Here is a 17,806-nt window from a genome sequence, read left to right on the forward strand (position 1 = left end):
ATCTCACGAGCAATTGAAAAGTGACTGGCTTTATGCAAACATGTGTCACAGGGTGTCAGGATGGGGGAGACTGCCACCAACACGGCTAACATCAACATGCAGCAGGCATTAAAGATCCACGTGGAAGAAGGCTGTGATATGGCCAACCCCTGCGACTCCAACATCTGCCCAGACAACAGCCAGTGCACAGATGACTGGAATGCACACACCTGCGTCTGTGACCCCGGTACTGACACCTGCATCACATTTACTGCATCTATACAGACGCATCTGATTTCAGAAGGCATTCATCGAATTCTCTCTTTTTTCTTTCTTTCATTCTTTTTCTCTTTCTGTCACTCACAGGTTTCTTTGGCAAAGACTGTGTTGATGCATGTCATCTGAACCCCTGTGAGCATTTGTCCACGTGTGTTCGTAAGCCGAGCTCCTCTCATGGTTACACATGCGAGTGCAGTCAGGACTACTATGGGCAGTACTGTGAGAACAAGTAAGTGGCATAGCGGATAAAATACCAGATAAGACCAGACTTGTTTATTCTAGTGTGTTAGTGCTGGTGTTGGTAAAGCTGGTGGACCAGCATAGCCATACTGCTAATCAAACTAGCATGACTAGACTTTCTAATGAAGCTGATTGACCTATGAATCTTGCTGGTTTATCAAATTAATGGAAATTCTGACATTCCAAACCTATGAGTTTCATTCATCTTTGGAACAAAAGTAGAATATTTAGGTAAACTTTAAGTAGCAGGTTATTATGGAAGCCCATTTCCGCCACTGAATAACAAATAAAAAAAGATAATTGTGACTTTTTATCTCACAATTCTGACTTTGCTTCTCAGAATTATGTGATATAAACTTGCATTTGTGAGCAGTAAGGTCAGAATTGCATGATATAATATAGCAATTGTGAGCTACACTCTTAAAAATAAAGGTGCTTAAAAGGTTCTTCACAGCGATGCCATAGAAGAACCATTTTTGGTTCCACAAAGAACCATTCAGTCAAAGGTTCTTTAAAGAACCATCTCTTTCTTACCTTTTTATAATCTGAAGAACCTTCTTTCGCCACAAAGAACCTTTAGTGAAACAGAAAGGTTCTTCAGATGTTAAAGTTTCTTTGTGGAACCATTTATGGTTCTACATAAACTCACAACTGTACTTGAAAATATGAATTGTGAGTTGACTTTTTTTTCTTCAGATTTGAACTTTATAACTCACAATTGCGAGTTTATATCTCAGAAGTCATAACTGCAGGATATAGACTTGCAATTGCGCAAAAAAAAATTGTCAAAAGTGAAAAAAATGAAAAAAGTCAGATCTGACTAAATTCTGAATTTACTTCTCACAATTGCGTACATATCCTGCAATTCTGACTTTATAACTTGCAATTTAGTTCATATCTCGCAATTTTTAGGAAAAAAGTCAGAATTGTGAGATATAAAGTCGCAATTATCTTTTACGTTTTTTCTTTTTTTCATGGTGGAAACAAGCTTCCATAGGTTATTGCTAATTAAACTGACCTTTTTAAACATGATATTTTTAGTTAGTCGAGTCAAATTCATTTTTATACCACTTTTCACAACACATTGTTAACCAGCGTTACAGAATATCTTCGTGCCTTACAGTCACATTTACCAGATTAGAACTGGGTAATAATATAGTTAATATTGCACAACGTTACAAACAATCAAGCGGTTCAGATATGCTATACAGTGTATATTGCACTACACAAGTATAGCATATGTATGAGGATAAAGTGGGGCAGATTTATACTGTGTCAGTGTCCTGACAACCCTACCAGGGTTTATATTGTGATAATGACCGGCTGACTTTACATTATAACTTACTTAATAACAGGATGTATTGAATGGAATTGAAGCACTGCAATGGGATTTTTACATTGTAACAACAAGATTTCTGAAGTATTACGTGTTGATTTCTGAGATTTGAAAAAAGATCTCTTGCCCACAGAGAAAAAATCGCTTAGTGTGAAATGTTCACATTTCTGACAATGTCTGAAATTTCGCATTGCAGTTGTGCAGTGTATCAGTCAGTGTAAATGATTTGCATTATGGAAGTCATCTTCATTCCAGTGGTTTGGGTTTGTGTGTGTGGGTGTGTCTGTCACTGTGTTGGCTCTTCTCCACAAAGCAGGGGAAAACAACACAATACACACCCTATCACAAGTCCACACAAGCTCCACAGAATTATTACCTTCCCTTTTATTTTCATATTTAATCTGCTAAACCCTCTGATCAGTGATGAATGTCATGCTTGTCTCATCACTTACACATGAGACGTCTTTTGCTCTGTTTCTTTACTTATTCTGCTGACATGACTGTCCTCTATTAGATTAAGACCAAAACACGCTGCTAGCACCTGATGTTGAGTTAATAAGCACCATGCGGCCCTGCTGTCTGCACATTTTAAGGAGAGGATTGCAGAGAAGGAATATTTTCCTTAGCCTCGGTGTTCTGAAATAAATGGACTTGTGTTTGACCTCCAGCTGGCCTTTTACTGGGCATCACTGAGAAAAAAAAGCAACAAAAAAAATGTAACCATTTTAACTTTGGTAGTACTTTTTAAAGGCCAAAAACATACTTTATGCAAATGATTGGTTAACAAACTGCAAACTTGTTGCTCCATATTGTTGATGCAATGTCACATGTGTGACCCAAAACGGTACCAAACATTTTTCATGAAGAAAAATAAATAAAGATGCAATTACAATCAAACTGAAATGTATTACTATTACCATAAGAATATGCACAGTTATTAACAAGGCATAGGCTTTTCCAGTTTGCCCAGCTTCTACCAAGATGAATTTGCATTAAAATACACAGACATTGATTGGACACACAACCTTCATTATGCCTATTTATTATACTATTCCAATTGTGCATGATTTCATTGTGTTATATTGTTTGCATTTTGAATTGTTCTCCCCTGCTGAGCCATTTCCTTTGTTGACTCGCCAGTCTTTTACAGTATGTTTGGAGACTGTGGCTTTTCTAAATCACCTGCTTTATGTGTAAAGCGCAGGATAAACTATGCATACATACACCTGTAGAAGAGTCTTCGACCACCCAAGAAAATGATGTTAAAATTTGTTTGCTGGGGCAGTCTGTCTTTTTCCGCTTGTACAAACAAGCACAATCCTGTTTCTCATCAGTTTCCAGTCGTCAGTGTTCTGTTATTACTTATCGTCTAAAGTCTGCCAACCCTCACATCTAATCTCTTGATCTCTATACCATGACAAATCCTGCCAATGATTGATGGGAAGGTTTTTACTTGGTGATCGATTTGCTTGATGCATTGGTGATCTGAGAGTGAGATGTTCAGATGTTACAGGTTAAAACGTGTAACCTTTGTCAATGATGTCACTTTGCAAAAAAAAATAATAATAATAATTTTAAAAAATCGCATTTAGTGTTACATTATTTATATTACATATAAATAATCAAGAAATGGTCACATTTTATGTTAAGGTTCAAATCTTGCTATTAACAAACCATTAACTGTGACTTTTGCCTCAATGAAGTCTTAATTTGCTGCTTATAATTGGTTAGTAAGGTAGTTGTTAGGTTTAGCTATTGGGTAGGATTAGGGATGTAGAATATGTGCTTTATAAGTACTAATAAACAGCCAATAATATGCTATTAATAGGCATACTAATAATCAACTAGTTTACAGTGAGAATTGGTCCCTATACTAAAGTGTTACCCAAGAAATTAATAAATAGTTGTTTGTTTCAGAAATGCATTGTAGGTTTTAGGATTTTGTAATAAAAATGACAGTAATTACATACAAAAAAAAAAGACAAAATTACTAACATTTCTAAAGGATAGTTTTTTCACCCAGTTTAAGCTTCTGCCCAATGTGTTGTGCTAATAATATAATTTAAAATATCGTTTTTTTGGTTTTGTTTTTTCCACAGGGTGGAAAAACCATGTCCTCGGGGTTGGTGGGGCAGCCCCATGTGTGGCCCTTGCAACTGTGATGTCAGCAAAGGCTTCAACCCCGATTGCAATAAGACTACTGGAGAATGCCACTGCAAGGTATGAAAATTACATTTTACATTATTTACCCAAGCCTTTCAGTCTGGTCCAGATTTGTTGTCCACAAATGTTGATGGATGTTTTAGAGACTACCGTACACCTATTTTACACAGGACAACTACTATCGACCGAAAGATAGCGACAGCTGTTTCCCCTGTGACTGCTTCCATTTGGGTGCCAATTCTCGCACATGTGACCCAGAGACGGGGCAGTGCCCCTGCAAGGCGGGTGTGATTGGGCGACAGTGTAATCGTTGTGACAACCCCTTCTCTGAAGTGACCAGCACGGGTTGTGAGGGTAAATACTGGTTTCCTCCCACCTGCTTTGAGTTTAAATGACATATGTGGCATTGTCAATCTACATTAATGAAGTACAAATTGGGTAACATTATGTTTCTTGTCTTTACCATTCAGTTGTGTATGAGGTCTGCCCAAAAGCCTTTGACGCTGGAATCTGGTGGCCCAGGACCAATTTTGGACGCCCAGTTGCCATGAATTGTCCCAAGGGATCTATTGGTGAGTAATACTGGGCTTGTTATTGAGACAGTAAAAAATAAGAGTCTGTTTTGTGACAGATGAATTTAGGTTTGAGTCAATAACAAAGTAGATTTTTTTCAGACTAACTTTATTTTAAATATTAAATATTCTGAAAAATGCAAAGTAGTGTAAACATAAAACTCTGTCTGCATTTGTGATCGGAGAAATGACAAACAACGAGTGCTACTCTACTGCCCAAAACTCGCGTTTGAATCATCAGTGGCAACAAAAAACACAGCGGCCTAGCGTGAGGGGAAGCCCCGGCTTAGGGCTGGACTCCGCTTTGTCCACGGTGAAAGTTGATGTATTCCCTCAGCGACCAACACGGATCAGCTCCAGGCATGACGAAGCGGATATCGTCCTCTTTTGGAAGACCAAACAAAGTAGTTTCGCTTTCACAACGAAGCACACAGCGTCTTCAGGACATGGCTGCAGTGTCAACAATACTACAGCGAGAATAAAAGTTACACCTTCTTTCTTTGCGTGAACATTTGGGCGGCGTTATGCAAATCTTCCCAGATCGTGACGTAGGTATGTGGGGGCGTGTTAGAACGAGCCGTTTTAGGTAGGCGTGGTTAACTCTTAACTTTTATAAAGAATATCTCTTTGGTTTTGAGACTTTAGTGTTTGCAACTTTACAGATATTCTTTATGCACCAAGAGCTTGTAACACTCCAAAGAGAAAGGAAAAATTGAAGTCGCATCATATGACCCCTTTAAACTTGTGCAAATGCCTTTGTTTTCAGTGGCTTTCTGTCACTTGGCACTGCCGCCCCCCATTGACGTTACCCAGCCCTGTTAACAAAGAATTTTCATTGGCAGATCTCTGCAGTTAGATCTTTTCATTGGTTGGGTAACCGAATGTTAATGAGGCCTCGTCTCTAGAGGGAGCTGGTTGGCAAACACTAAAGTATTGTGGGACACGGCTTGGCAGTGCTTGTATAAAGACACATTTACCCAAGTGCTTGTTGGAGTGAGGTTTCAGTTTGAGAAACTTCTGAAACTGTACTTTAAGTGAAAGCATTTTTTTAAATAATCGTTTCTGAGCTCTTCAGGCAGTTCCTTTGACCTTATGATTCTCATTTGCTCTGACATGCACTGTGAGCGGTAATGTCTTATATAGACAGGTGTGTGGCTTTGCTAATCAAGTCCAATCAGTATAATCAAACACAGCTGGACTCGAATGAAGGTGTAGAACCATCTCAAGGATGATCAGAAGAAATGGACAGCACCTGAGTTAAATATATGAGTGTCACAGCAAAGGGTCTGAATACTTAGGACCATGTGATATTTCAGTTTTTCTTTTTTAATAAATCTGCAAAAATGTCAACAATTCTGTGTTTTTCTGTCAATATGGGGTGCTGTGTGTACATTAATGAGGGAAAAAAAATTACTTAAATGATTTTAGCAAATGGCTGCAATATAACAAAGAGTGAAAAATTTAAGGGGGTCTGAATACTTTCTATACATATATATATATATATATGTGTGTGTGTGTGTATTTATTTATTAAATTATTAATTATAATGTTTTCTAACTGACTTTAGGCACTGCTGTCAGACACTGCAGCGATGAGAAAGGCTGGCTGCCCCCTGAACTTTTCAACTGTACCACTATTACATTCTCCCACCTCAAGAAACTGGTAGATCTAGATGTTTAAATCATGAAAAGTTCATATTGTTGTGGTCATCACAAATAACATCTCAAGTAACCTCTCTTTACCCCTTCCTCTTGTTCATATCCCACCTCTTTTCGACCAGAATGAGGAGTTGCATCGTAATGAATCCACAATGGATGGGCAGAAATCAAAGGACATTGCTCGAATGTTACAGAACGCCACTGACCAGACCAAGTCCTTTTATGGAAACGATGTTAAGACAACCTACCAGCTTATTTCCTGGATCCTGCACTATGAGAGCCAGCAGCAGGGCTTTAACTTGGCCGCCATGCGCGACGCCAAATTCAATGAGGTTGGTTTTACTCCTCCATCTCTACTGTCAATATAATCTGCTTCAGTTTTAATACTTAAAAGTTATTAGTGGTTATTGTTCAGACTACCATCACTGTTACTGTTGCTAATACATACAGTAGGATTAGATATCTGAACAAACCACTAAACAAGCTATTAAGCTGAACTCTGCCACACCATTTTTGCTTCACGAATTAAACCTCAAATTATCCAACTTGTTGAGGAGACATCATTTTTCTAACACCGTGTCTGCAAATGTGGCATGGTTGTGATGCGAATTAAATAAGGTTCTATTATAATTAAAAGAGCTGTCTAAACTGGCAGTGCCCATTGTAGACATCACAATATCCAAAATATTACAAAGACTTGGGGTTGGGCTCTTTTGACTTGTAACTGGTGCTTGCCAGGCACATTTTCTTCAGTAAATGTAACCTAGTTTGCACTTACGTAGCAGCCATCCAAAACAACCTTTCAACTGCATAGTTGATAAGTTAAAAACAACTCAGAACACCTTAGCAACCATATTGCAAATCCCTGTGCGTTATGACATCAACTTTTGCACATGCAAGCACTTTTACCATGCTTTACAGCTATACCAACAATGGGATGTTATAGGCAATTTTCTATTGGTCTCTTCTGTACTTCAGCTCTGGCAGCCCAAAATTGTGAGCTTTTAGCCTTGAGGTTTAGTGGATAAGTGTAAATAACACAGCATATAGTGACTGATGTCATGAGAATGAAAACGCCCACATTCAAAGCACATCTGGCAACATGAACGTACTTATCATGATACATGGTTTTAGGATAAGGATGCGTTTTAAGACCACATTCATTATGTCTCATCTTGGCCCAGACTCAGACTTCTAATGTCTCTTAAATGTCCAGAATGTTACCCTGAAATACCGAATGTGTTTGAATTTTGCAGAACATAGTGAAGGCTGGCAGCGCAATCCTGGACGCCAGTAATAAAGAGCACTGGGATCAGATACAGAGAACAGAAGGAGGTACGGCACATCTGTTGAAAAACTTTGAGGAGTACGCCAACACTGTGGCCCAGAACATGAGGAAGACCTATCTGAAACCCTTCATCATTGTAACCGAGAATATGGGTGAGTAACTTCTAAAATCACTAATGTAGCTACTAATGTGGATTCAACCAATTATTGAGTACATTGTTTTGACCACTATACAGTTCTTATTAACCTTAATCTTTCTTTGACTTGTCAGTTTTTGCAGTGGATTATCTAGACGCCATTTATCCAGATGAGGCAAAAATCCCTCGTTTTCAAACAACTGACCAGGAGTGTCCCAAAGACCTTAAGTCATCTGTTATTTTCCCAGAATTCAGTTTCAAATCTTCAGAGCATAAAGGTAAAAAACAAACATTAAAATAGATATATATGAATAATTCTATTGAGCCCCCAAGGGGACTTGGTGATTGGGAAATAATATATTTCAGATTTTTGCATTTGCTTGCAAAGCTTTTGCATTCTCTCGCAATTGTGTTGTGTTCTCCTGAGAAACATTAACCATTTTTAACAAATTCTACCACCTCAAATTATTTCCGTCACTAAGTTTTGTGAGCAAATGGAAAGTTTCTCGGGGAATGCAAACGTATAACAAAACATTACACAGTGACTAACTAGGAAAAATCCCTAACCAAAACTCATGGGTTGCTGGCCACAGTTTTTTTTTTTTTTCAGTAGTTTTGTAATAATATTTAGTCACCATGTGAAATATTGGAGTGTTAATAAATACTGCATTTTTAACATTAACTCTCTTCAAATCATTTTCACATGAACTCTCTCTCTCTCTGGTAGTTTCTCCCACAGATGATCCAGAATCTCAGAGCAGCTTGGATGAAGAGCACAAACCAGCTACAAACAAGAGGAAAAGGCATGCTGAGAGTCTGGCACCATTTCCTGTGGCTGCAGTCATCATCTATAAATCTCTGGGCCAGCTTCTACCAGAGCACTATGACCCCGATCGCCGCAGTCTCAGGTACAGAACGTCACTTTTTAGTACTTGTCCAACTATAAAGCGCTTGTCCAAATATTTAGTCTCGGTGGCATTCCACAGTCAAACACAGAACACTGTTGTCATGCTAAGAAGATCCATTTAGCATGTCATTGCTGCCCGTTTTTTCCACAGGCTGCCGAGCCGTCCGGTCATTAACACTCCCATCATGAGCACGACTGTGTACAGTGAAGGCGAGCCATTGCACATTCCTCTGGAGCGACCAATCACACTGGACTACAACCTTCTGGAGACAGAGGAGAGAACTAAACCAGTGTGCGTGTTCTGGAACCACTCTATCGCGTGAGTCACAACCCCTTCATACAAATTCATAGGCTCACATTTTTAATTATAATCGAGATATCACTTGAATGAAAATAAAATCTCCTAAATCAGTTTATTTCAGTAAGTAGTTGGCATGTAGATGATTAATGCCAGTCTGATATGTCTTGGTATGTCAGTGTTGGTGGCGCAGGCGCCTGGTCTTCTAAAGGTTGTGACCTCATCTCCAGAAACCACACCCACATCAGCTGCCAGTGCAATCACATGACCAGCTTTGCCGTGCTTATGGATATCTCCAAGAGAGAGGTACTGTGGCTAAAATAACAACATCGTACCCAATCGCTTATAGGGTGGTTCAACCAAAAATGAAAATCCTGTCATCATTTACTCGCCCTTACTTTCGTTCATCTTTGGAAAACATGATAAAAGATAATTTTAAAATATTTTTGTTCATCCATTGAAAGTCTACACAGTCTGGTTCTCCTGCATCAAGCAAGCACGTTTGAGCTTCCGTTGACCATATTTGATGTGCTCTATTTATTAGGGATGCACCGATACCACTTTTTCCAGTACTCGCCCGATACGATACTTTTATTTTTGGTACTTGCCGATACCGAGTACCGATACCAATATTTTCATTGCATTTGTACAGAAACCAAAAGGGTATGTATAATGTTAGTTGGTTAACTTCATTTATCAAATAGATACAGTCAAACCAAAATTTATTCAGACACCTTCAACATTTCTCACATTATCACAGTTTATTCGCTATAGTTTAGAAAATGGTAATAAAATATGACAAGAACTCAGAGTTAAACTGTCAGAACAAATTCAGCTTGATAATGTCAGATAACTTTGATAGAAAGGTATGTAATAGATTACAATCAACCAAAAATGATTCATACAGCTGTCAATATTTACACAACTATCAATACTTTGTCGGGTGACCCTTAGCCTTAATGACAGCATATAGTCTCATGGGCATGCTGTCAACCAGGTTCATGCAAATCTGAACTTAAATTTTTTCCCAGACTCGGTCTGAATAATTTTTAGTCCAGAATATGTATACATTTTACTGGTAGTCCATGAAGTGCGCGCTCTCTCTCTCTCCCTCCCTCCCTCCCTACCATTAAGTAACTTGTGCATTGTTGTACTTACTTCTTTTTGACGTATCCGACCAAACTACAAAGTTTCCAGTGATGTCTGTGAGAAAGGTATATTCACTCGACAAGCTCGCGCATCTGCGCTGCCGCGCGCTCAATCCACTCAGCGTGCTTTGCTTATCAGCTCGTGCACATCAGCTATACAGGCGTTAATACGGAATGTTTTATATTCATTGCATACATATACTTCGTAGACATCTTTAATCTCTAATAACTCCATTCTGCTGTCTGTTGACTGTGTTTCTTTGTCTGAATATGGCACTTATCACATGCTGTGTGGTATCGGCGTTTGGTATCAGGACATTTTAACGAGTACGAGTACAGGAGCTCAGTATCGGGCCCGATACCGATACCAGTATCGGTATCGGTGCATCCCTACTATTTATGTTTGATGATCATAGCATGATGAATGATCATCTCTAATACAAGACTTTGATTAAACGGCTTGATTCATATGGTATACTTTTTTGATCTCTTTATGAACTTTTTGAAGCTTAAAAATGTTGATTGTGTAGTTTAATGGGTTTGGAATGACAAGGCTTTGGGTGAACTATCATCATTGTTCATTCATTGTAAATAATTTTTCTGTTTTTATTGACTTTTTCTGACTTCCTCTCATTCTGTCAGCATGGTGATGTTCTTCCCCTGAAGATTGTCACCTACACCACAGTCTCCGCCTCTCTTCTGGCGCTCCTCATCACCTTCATCCTGCTGGCCATCCTGCACAAACTACGCTCCAATCTCCACAGCATCCACAAGAACCTGGTGGCTGCCTTGTTCTTCTCCGAGCTGGTCTTTCTCATCGGAATCAACCAGACTGACAACCCGGTGAGGGACTCATCTTTAGAACATTACTGTGAAACTGGCATGGGTTTAAAACTGGAAACAGCTAAATAATGTAAAATGAAAGCGAGAAGGAACTCAAAAGACCTTGCGTGAAATTACAAGACTGGCTTTATGGGTTTGATCTTTCATCAAGTTAAATCACAAGTGAGCGTTTCAATCTCATATGTGGTTTTGTGTCTTCTCATCGAGGGAGTCTCATGTTGTAGTTTTCCCTTTCAGCGATATCCAGAATTTTAAATTCGCATTCTCAAATTCCACTAATTACTTTCTTAGGTCTGTAATTAACAACTGCATATACTTGTGGATTGAGGTTACTTTGACAAATGGCTGCAATTACTGTGAGGTGGCTTTTATTTTGGGTATTTGTCATCCATTACTGAGTAAAGAAAAGCTTTAATGGTTTAAATCCATTTATATGTGGTTTGACAGCATCTTCTTGTCTCCATTGTGCCACTGGCTGGGCGCCATTCACTGGATTACATTAGATTACTTTAGATTTCTGTACTTTAGATTTTTATACAGATGCTGTAGATGCTTTACCAGCATGTGAAACAACAGAAGTTTTATTTGTGAAAACATAATGTGTTTTATGTTTTTATGAGTTATTTTTTCTCATTTGATGTTCAAATTCCAAATTTCCCAGCTGGTTTTCTCAGTGAGGTATGCTGTGACTGGTGTCTGCTAGTACTAGGGATTCATTTAGGGTTACACTGACACGCTTTCACATTATTTAAATAAACGTGAGGTTTGGCTACATGTTGGACACACTGTTTAGGTCTAGCTCTGTGTAGATGGCATGTAGCTGTATCTTTTCTGATATTTCATTACTAAGTGGGTGAATTTCACAGAACATGTCAAGAACATGTCCGGGTATAAAAACATAAAGCAGTAGCTATTTACACAAAGAGAAAGGGAAAGTAGATGCTTAGTGTAAATAGTGGTAGATACTGTTTCTTTGGACTAAATGTAAATAGAAACCAATAGCATCTTGTTTTCTCTAAGTGCAATAATGATGCATGTAAATAAAAAGTGTAAATAGAGATTATGCACTATAAAATTAAAGGGATAGTTCACCCCAAACTCGCCCTCAAGTTTTTCTAAACATGTATGAGTTTCTTTCTTCTGTTGAACACAAAAGAAGATGTTTTTAAGAATGTTGGTAACCGAACAGTTGCTGGAAGCCATTCACTTCCAGTGTTTTTTATTAATTATTATTATTATGAAACATTATGTTGAATATTAACCCTCTCTCTCTCTCTCTCTCTCTCTCTCTCTCTCTCTCTCTCTCTCTCTCTCTCTCTAGTTTGTTTGTACGGTAATAGCCATCCTTCTGCACTACTTCTACATGTGCACATTTGCCTGGACATTTGTGGAGGGTTTGCACATTTACCGTATGCTCACTGAAGTCAGAAACATCAATCACGGCCACATGCGCTTCTACTACGCCATCGGCTGGGGGATACCTGCTATTATTACAGGTCAGAGACACATACACACACACACCCTCTCTAGTCTATTCACTAATTACTATTTCATGTACATACATTACACCCAACCCAGTGTCTGTGCAGGTTCATATTTGTACGCTCAGCGTAAGTCCACTGTGTCAACACGGATACACACCTTCATCTCATGAATTTCCCTAATAGACTATTAGAAATGTTTGTAAACCAGCACACACACGCATTCATGTCGTCGTGCTTGGACTCGCCCATTCTTTTGGATGGTGTGTGTGTGATCCCTGTGGGAACGAGACAGGATGCCAATGTCTTCATATTACTACCTCTCGCTCTCTTGCTCGCTCTTTTTTCTTTCTTTCTCTGTTTTCTCTCCGATGGCTCTGCTCTCCATAATGGGTGTCACTTTCTCCACTGGCACATGCTCAAAGCGGTGAAAAAGCCCCTATCCAAGAGATAATAGAGGCTGACCCGACTCCTCTCTGCTCCTCCCAGCTTAATGAATGTCTGCTTGCTTTCTTTAACTCCATTCTGTAATTCATTGCTCATACTATTGCTTAGGGATTTTAACAGACTTCAGTGTGTAACTCATCCTGCTCTGTTCTGCTTATAGAGAAGAAGTATGCTGTTACTTTTCTAAGTGATCACATTGCGAACTTACATTGGCCGCCAAGTGCGTGTGTCTTTTAAGTCCATGAGACTGTAGGGTGTCCCATTTGTCATTTTAGCTTTCAGAAGGGTGCTCGCAAGTGCCCCCTTGGCGCCAGTATGAGCCCTAGCTGCACATTTCTGCTGAACCCGCACTGAGGCAAACTCCACTGTAGATCTCTACCCAACAGTCAAAGCGCCATTACGTCACGAAAGTGTGGACACAGAGAAAGACTGTGAGGGTTTAGGGTGTGATTTGGGACAGGGCCATAGCAGTCATTCAGGACCAAGTGTGACTCACATGTCCTGAAAAGTGGAGCCAAAACATTTCAATCGCCCCCTGGTGGCTGGCTGGGTTATAAACTATGTCCTCTCCATGTAAACAAATGGGACGTGAGCCAAATAAAAAAATCTAATTACAGGTCAAATAATTTTTTCCCAAAGATGGTTCCCATCATTTTAGGTAGTTCTTATCATGCTGATGTATGTTCCAGTGTTCATTTTTCTAAAAGGTTTGCTTTTTTGATGCTAAAAAAACGGGATGTGGCGTCATGATTAAGTGCTTGTGATTGGGTTTGCGGGAGTTTGGGTAGGATTGTGATACCGTACTCCACCTCGCGATCACTACTGCGCAGACTCACACTGTGTCTACACCATTGTCGTGTTGCGACGCAACAGCTAAAGTCTGTCTACACTGGACGTGACAAAGCGACCGTTAAAACTCATTTGAACATTGTGTTAGTACGTCATAAATAGAGCGCGGCATCAATTTACCGTTGGGGATTTGTTGTGCCGCGCCGCATCCAGTGTAGACAGCATCACTGATTATAATGGGTTCTATAGTATTTTGTTGCATTGCATTGCGCCACTCATGTCTGATGTAGACACGATGTCTGTCTCTAAATGATGCCACTGGCGCAAGATAACAGCGACCATACCTGGGATGTTTTGGCTTCACTTATCTATAGTAGAAGGAAGACACGTCATTCATCTTTTTTTTTTTACAGTCTATGCTCAGGACACTAAAGCAACATGCTTAGAAACCAGTCAGAACACCTTAGCAACTCCAAACAACCTCAACAGCATAGCAACACATTAATAGCACTCTGAACACTATAGCAACCACTAAGCAACACCCCAGAAATTACGGGTATTTAACAATGCCCTGGCAACCACCCACAACAGTATGTTTTCTTAAGATGTTGTAAAAGTTATATTGATGTTTGTGTCCCATCAGGTTTGGCTGTGGGCTTGGATCCTCAAGGATATGGGAACCCTGACTTCTGCTGGCTGTCCGTCCACGACACCCTCATCTGGAGTTTTGCAGGACCCATCGCTTTAGTGGTGCTGGTAAGTCCATCTACTCATCATTTGTTCATCATTCTAACTAGTCTCATTCCATTCTCCGTACTCAGCTGATCATATGTCATAATTCTTAAACAGGTCAACATCATTATCTTTGTGCTGGCGGCAAAGGCGTCGTGTGGCCGTAGGCAACGTTCCTATGAAAAGTCCGGAGTCATGTAAGACAGTGTTACCCTGTCCCTTGAGAGCATTTTTTGAGGATTGTTTTATGAAATATGGTACTTATTGTGGTTTTCTACATGTGCTCCAGTCCTGCTCTGCGGATGGCCTTTCTGCTCCTCTTGCTCATTAGCGCCACCTGGCTGCTGGGTTTAATGGCTGTTAACAGTAATGTCATGACCTTCCACTATCTGTTTGCCATCTTCAGCTGTCTGCAGGTAACAGTTGTTCTATTCTTGACCTCAGTTTTTCTAAAACAGACTAATAAGGCAAGCATAATTGTAACTATTGTTCATAGTAAGGCTCGCTATACATGCAAAAGCGCTAAACAACCTCTATGTGTGTTCTTGTGTACGGAAATCTTGCAGACTGCAGTGCAGATGCAGGGTGTGTTTAATACATCAACAAGTGTTGTTATTGTTAACTAAAAGTAAAAGCTAAGTTCTGTAATAGAAACTAAGTTGAAATGTATTAAAATATAAATATTAGATGAAAAAACGTACACTTAGAAAATGTAAAAATTTGAAATATTGCCTTAGCAACTTATTGAAATTAAAAGTTTAAATAGTTTATTATTATTTAATGTTCCTGTGGCTCAGTGGTAGAGCATTGCGTTAGCAGCGCAAAAGGTCGTGGGTTCGATTCCCTGGGAACACACATACTGGTAAAAAAATGTATAGCCTGAATGCACTGTAAGTCGCTTTGGATAAAAGCGTCTGCTAAATGCATAAATTAAATTAAATTGAGATAATACAATAACTAAAATCTAATAAATAGAAATGTTAAAACAATTATAAAAAAGGACATCGCAAAAATTGGAAACTGAAAATTTAATTTGAAAACCGATTTGAAAATTCTGTCATCATTTACTCACCCTCAAGTTGTTCCAAACCTGCATGAGTTTCTTTCTTCTGCTGAACACAAAAGAATATATTTGGAAGAAAATTAAGAATAAAAATCGGGTTGACGTCAGTGTTTGACGCCAATTTGACGTTGACTTAACGTTGGATTTTGGTTACACAACCTAAAATCTACAAATAGCAGCATCAGCTGACGTCAGTACTGGACATCAAATTAATATTGACATTAGACATTGAATTGACATCGTCACCCAACATAGCAACCAAAATTTAACCAAATACCAATGTCTTATGACGTCGTGTGCCTGCTGGGTAGCCATTGACTTCCATAGTATTTTTTTCCCATACTATAGAAGCCAATGGCTACCAGCAACTGTTTAGTAAACTATCCCTTTACAAACCATTTCTTGTTTGTTTTTCAGGGCATATTCATTTTCCTCTTCCACATCGTGTTCAATAAAGAGGTGAGGAAAAATCTGAAAAACGTTTTCACGGGAAAGAAACAGTTACCTGATGAGTCCAGCGCCACACGCACCACCCTACTGACAGTAAGTCACTACAACACATTTACGCTATTAAATATTTACACATTAATTGTTTTTCACAGGTCTAGAAACAGCAGTTAGGATCGGTTTAAATGTCAGTTTATCTTGTGGTAGCAAATTAATAAGGAAGTCATTTAAGTAATTTGCAAGCAGTAAGAAAGTAATTTCACGTAATTTGGCATCAAAGGAAGCTGTGAAGTGGTCTAGCATTTGGAAATGTATTATTTTGCTTGATTTACAGTACTGTGCTCTTTCCCTGTCCTTAGCGTACATTAAACTGTAATAACACATACATGGAGGACGGCACGCTGTACCGCTCTGCCATCGGCGAGTCGACGGTGTCTCTGGAGAGCACAGTCAGGTCAGCCAAGAGTCACAGCAGCTACCTTACTTACATGCACAGGTAACATGCTACTGCTGGGGCATGGCGCTACGCTCTCATTATGTAACATTTCACTTTCTCTCATCCTATTGATAACACTTTAATAACTTTCTATTTTATTCAAATGACTTTTCTCTTTTCATATGCATGAGCAAAGGTGCATTGCTTCTGCTTTGCTTTGCAGTGCTGCGATAATGTACACAAACTCCAAAACACATTCTTGCATGTATTCCTATGAATGTTGTGTATGCATGTGTATTGTGTACACTGAACGCAGGCATGCTCTGTTTATGATGTATGCTATCTCGAAGGCACAATTCACCTCAATAACATAATAGCAGATTGACCAACTAATTAGCTCACAGTATGACCAATGTTGTTATTCTTAACTTAAACTAATATTAAACCTATTAAAATAGTTTAGCAGTTCAAATAAAGCTTAATTAAAATCAAATATAAATACTGGAGTACTAAATCTGAAATAGAAATAAAGCTAAATAGAAATATTACAACAAACAAAAACTAATAAAATGACAAAAACACAGATTACTAAAACTTAAAGTAAAAAAAAAAACAATAATGGATAATGCTATAATAATATATAAATAATGCTAAAGTAACACTAAGTAGGACTGGGAAATATAGGTTAATAAATTAATTTAAATGAACAGGTTTCAGTATTTTGATAAGTATGTGCTCTCAAACAGCCATTGTTGCCAAGCAAATCTAAAATGTGTAAAGTAAAATAACATAAAAATCAATTTAAAAAATAATAATAATTCAGTCGAATGTTTACTAAAATAAGCACTAGGAAGCATGATGTTTAACCTTTTCTTATAAAACGGATAGTTCCGGTCCTTGATTCTGATTGGCTGAGCCATGTTCGAAGCTGTTGTATATTACTCTACAAACATACACCTTTGTGTGTTGCTCGGCAACCACAACTGTTTCTGAGGAACTACATTGTTTGGTGGAAGAATACTGTTTTTATTAATATCATTACGTTTTATTTGCTCTGTTTTATTTTGTGAAACTGTACTACGTATATGGAATAACCGTTTTATAAAAGCAATAAACCCTGTGAAGCCGTGGTTTACAGTGAATTTATAACAGCTAAGGGGGTTGTAGGCACTCTGCTTCGCGTCTAACAACACCCCTTAGCTGTTTTAAATTCACTGTAAACCACGGCTAATTGGGGCTTATTGCTTTAATTTCATGCTACAGTATAAATATACAGAGTAGTAAAATGTGTGTATATACAGTATATACAGTATATATATATATATACATGCAACAAATCATTGCATCACATTTTGAACTGATTTACTGACACAGTTCAGAGGAACTGATTTGTGGAAATGTTAATGTGATCAAATTTTCTCTCTGTAAATTTTTATATAATTATATGAAAACAGTTATTTTTAATTATATTAATAGTTCCACAATATTACTGATTCTACTGTATTTTCATCAAATAAATACAGTCTTGGTGAGCATAAGAGACTTCTACTTTTGTAGTAAAAAA

At 38.5% G+C, this 17,806-nt stretch overlaps 1 protein-coding gene across 1 annotated transcript in view; it reads left to right on the plus strand.

The window, feature by feature from the left end:
• Window positions 1–17,806, plus strand: part of celsr1a (cadherin EGF LAG seven-pass G-type receptor 1a) — a 98,945-nt gene that overhangs the window by 77,632 nt on the left and 3,507 nt on the right. Inside the window, exons 15-31 of the mRNA XM_016255259.1 lie at window positions 3,934–4,054; window positions 4,168–4,351; window positions 4,468–4,569; window positions 6,137–6,231; window positions 6,350–6,559; window positions 7,484–7,667; window positions 7,786–7,929; window positions 8,379–8,559; window positions 8,710–8,877; window positions 9,036–9,162; window positions 10,647–10,847; window positions 12,169–12,343; window positions 14,208–14,320; window positions 14,414–14,493; window positions 14,586–14,712; window positions 15,777–15,902; window positions 16,166–16,302. Of these exons, the coding sequence (XP_016110745.1) occupies window positions 3,934–4,054; window positions 4,168–4,351; window positions 4,468–4,569; window positions 6,137–6,231; window positions 6,350–6,559; window positions 7,484–7,667; window positions 7,786–7,929; window positions 8,379–8,559; window positions 8,710–8,877; window positions 9,036–9,162; window positions 10,647–10,847; window positions 12,169–12,343; window positions 14,208–14,320; window positions 14,414–14,493; window positions 14,586–14,712; window positions 15,777–15,902; window positions 16,166–16,302 (2,475 nt within the window). The remainder of the gene's footprint in view (window positions 1–3,933; window positions 4,055–4,167; window positions 4,352–4,467; window positions 4,570–6,136; window positions 6,232–6,349; window positions 6,560–7,483; window positions 7,668–7,785; window positions 7,930–8,378; window positions 8,560–8,709; window positions 8,878–9,035; window positions 9,163–10,646; window positions 10,848–12,168; window positions 12,344–14,207; window positions 14,321–14,413; window positions 14,494–14,585; window positions 14,713–15,776; window positions 15,903–16,165; window positions 16,303–17,806) is intronic.

This window comes from Sinocyclocheilus grahami, unplaced genomic scaffold (assembly GCF_001515645.1).
Source record: "Sinocyclocheilus grahami isolate Dianchi unplaced genomic scaffold, SAMN03320097.WGS_v1.1 scaffold1324.1, whole genome shotgun sequence".
Classification (NCBI taxonomy): Eukaryota; Metazoa; Chordata; class Actinopteri; order Cypriniformes; family Cyprinidae; genus Sinocyclocheilus; species Sinocyclocheilus grahami.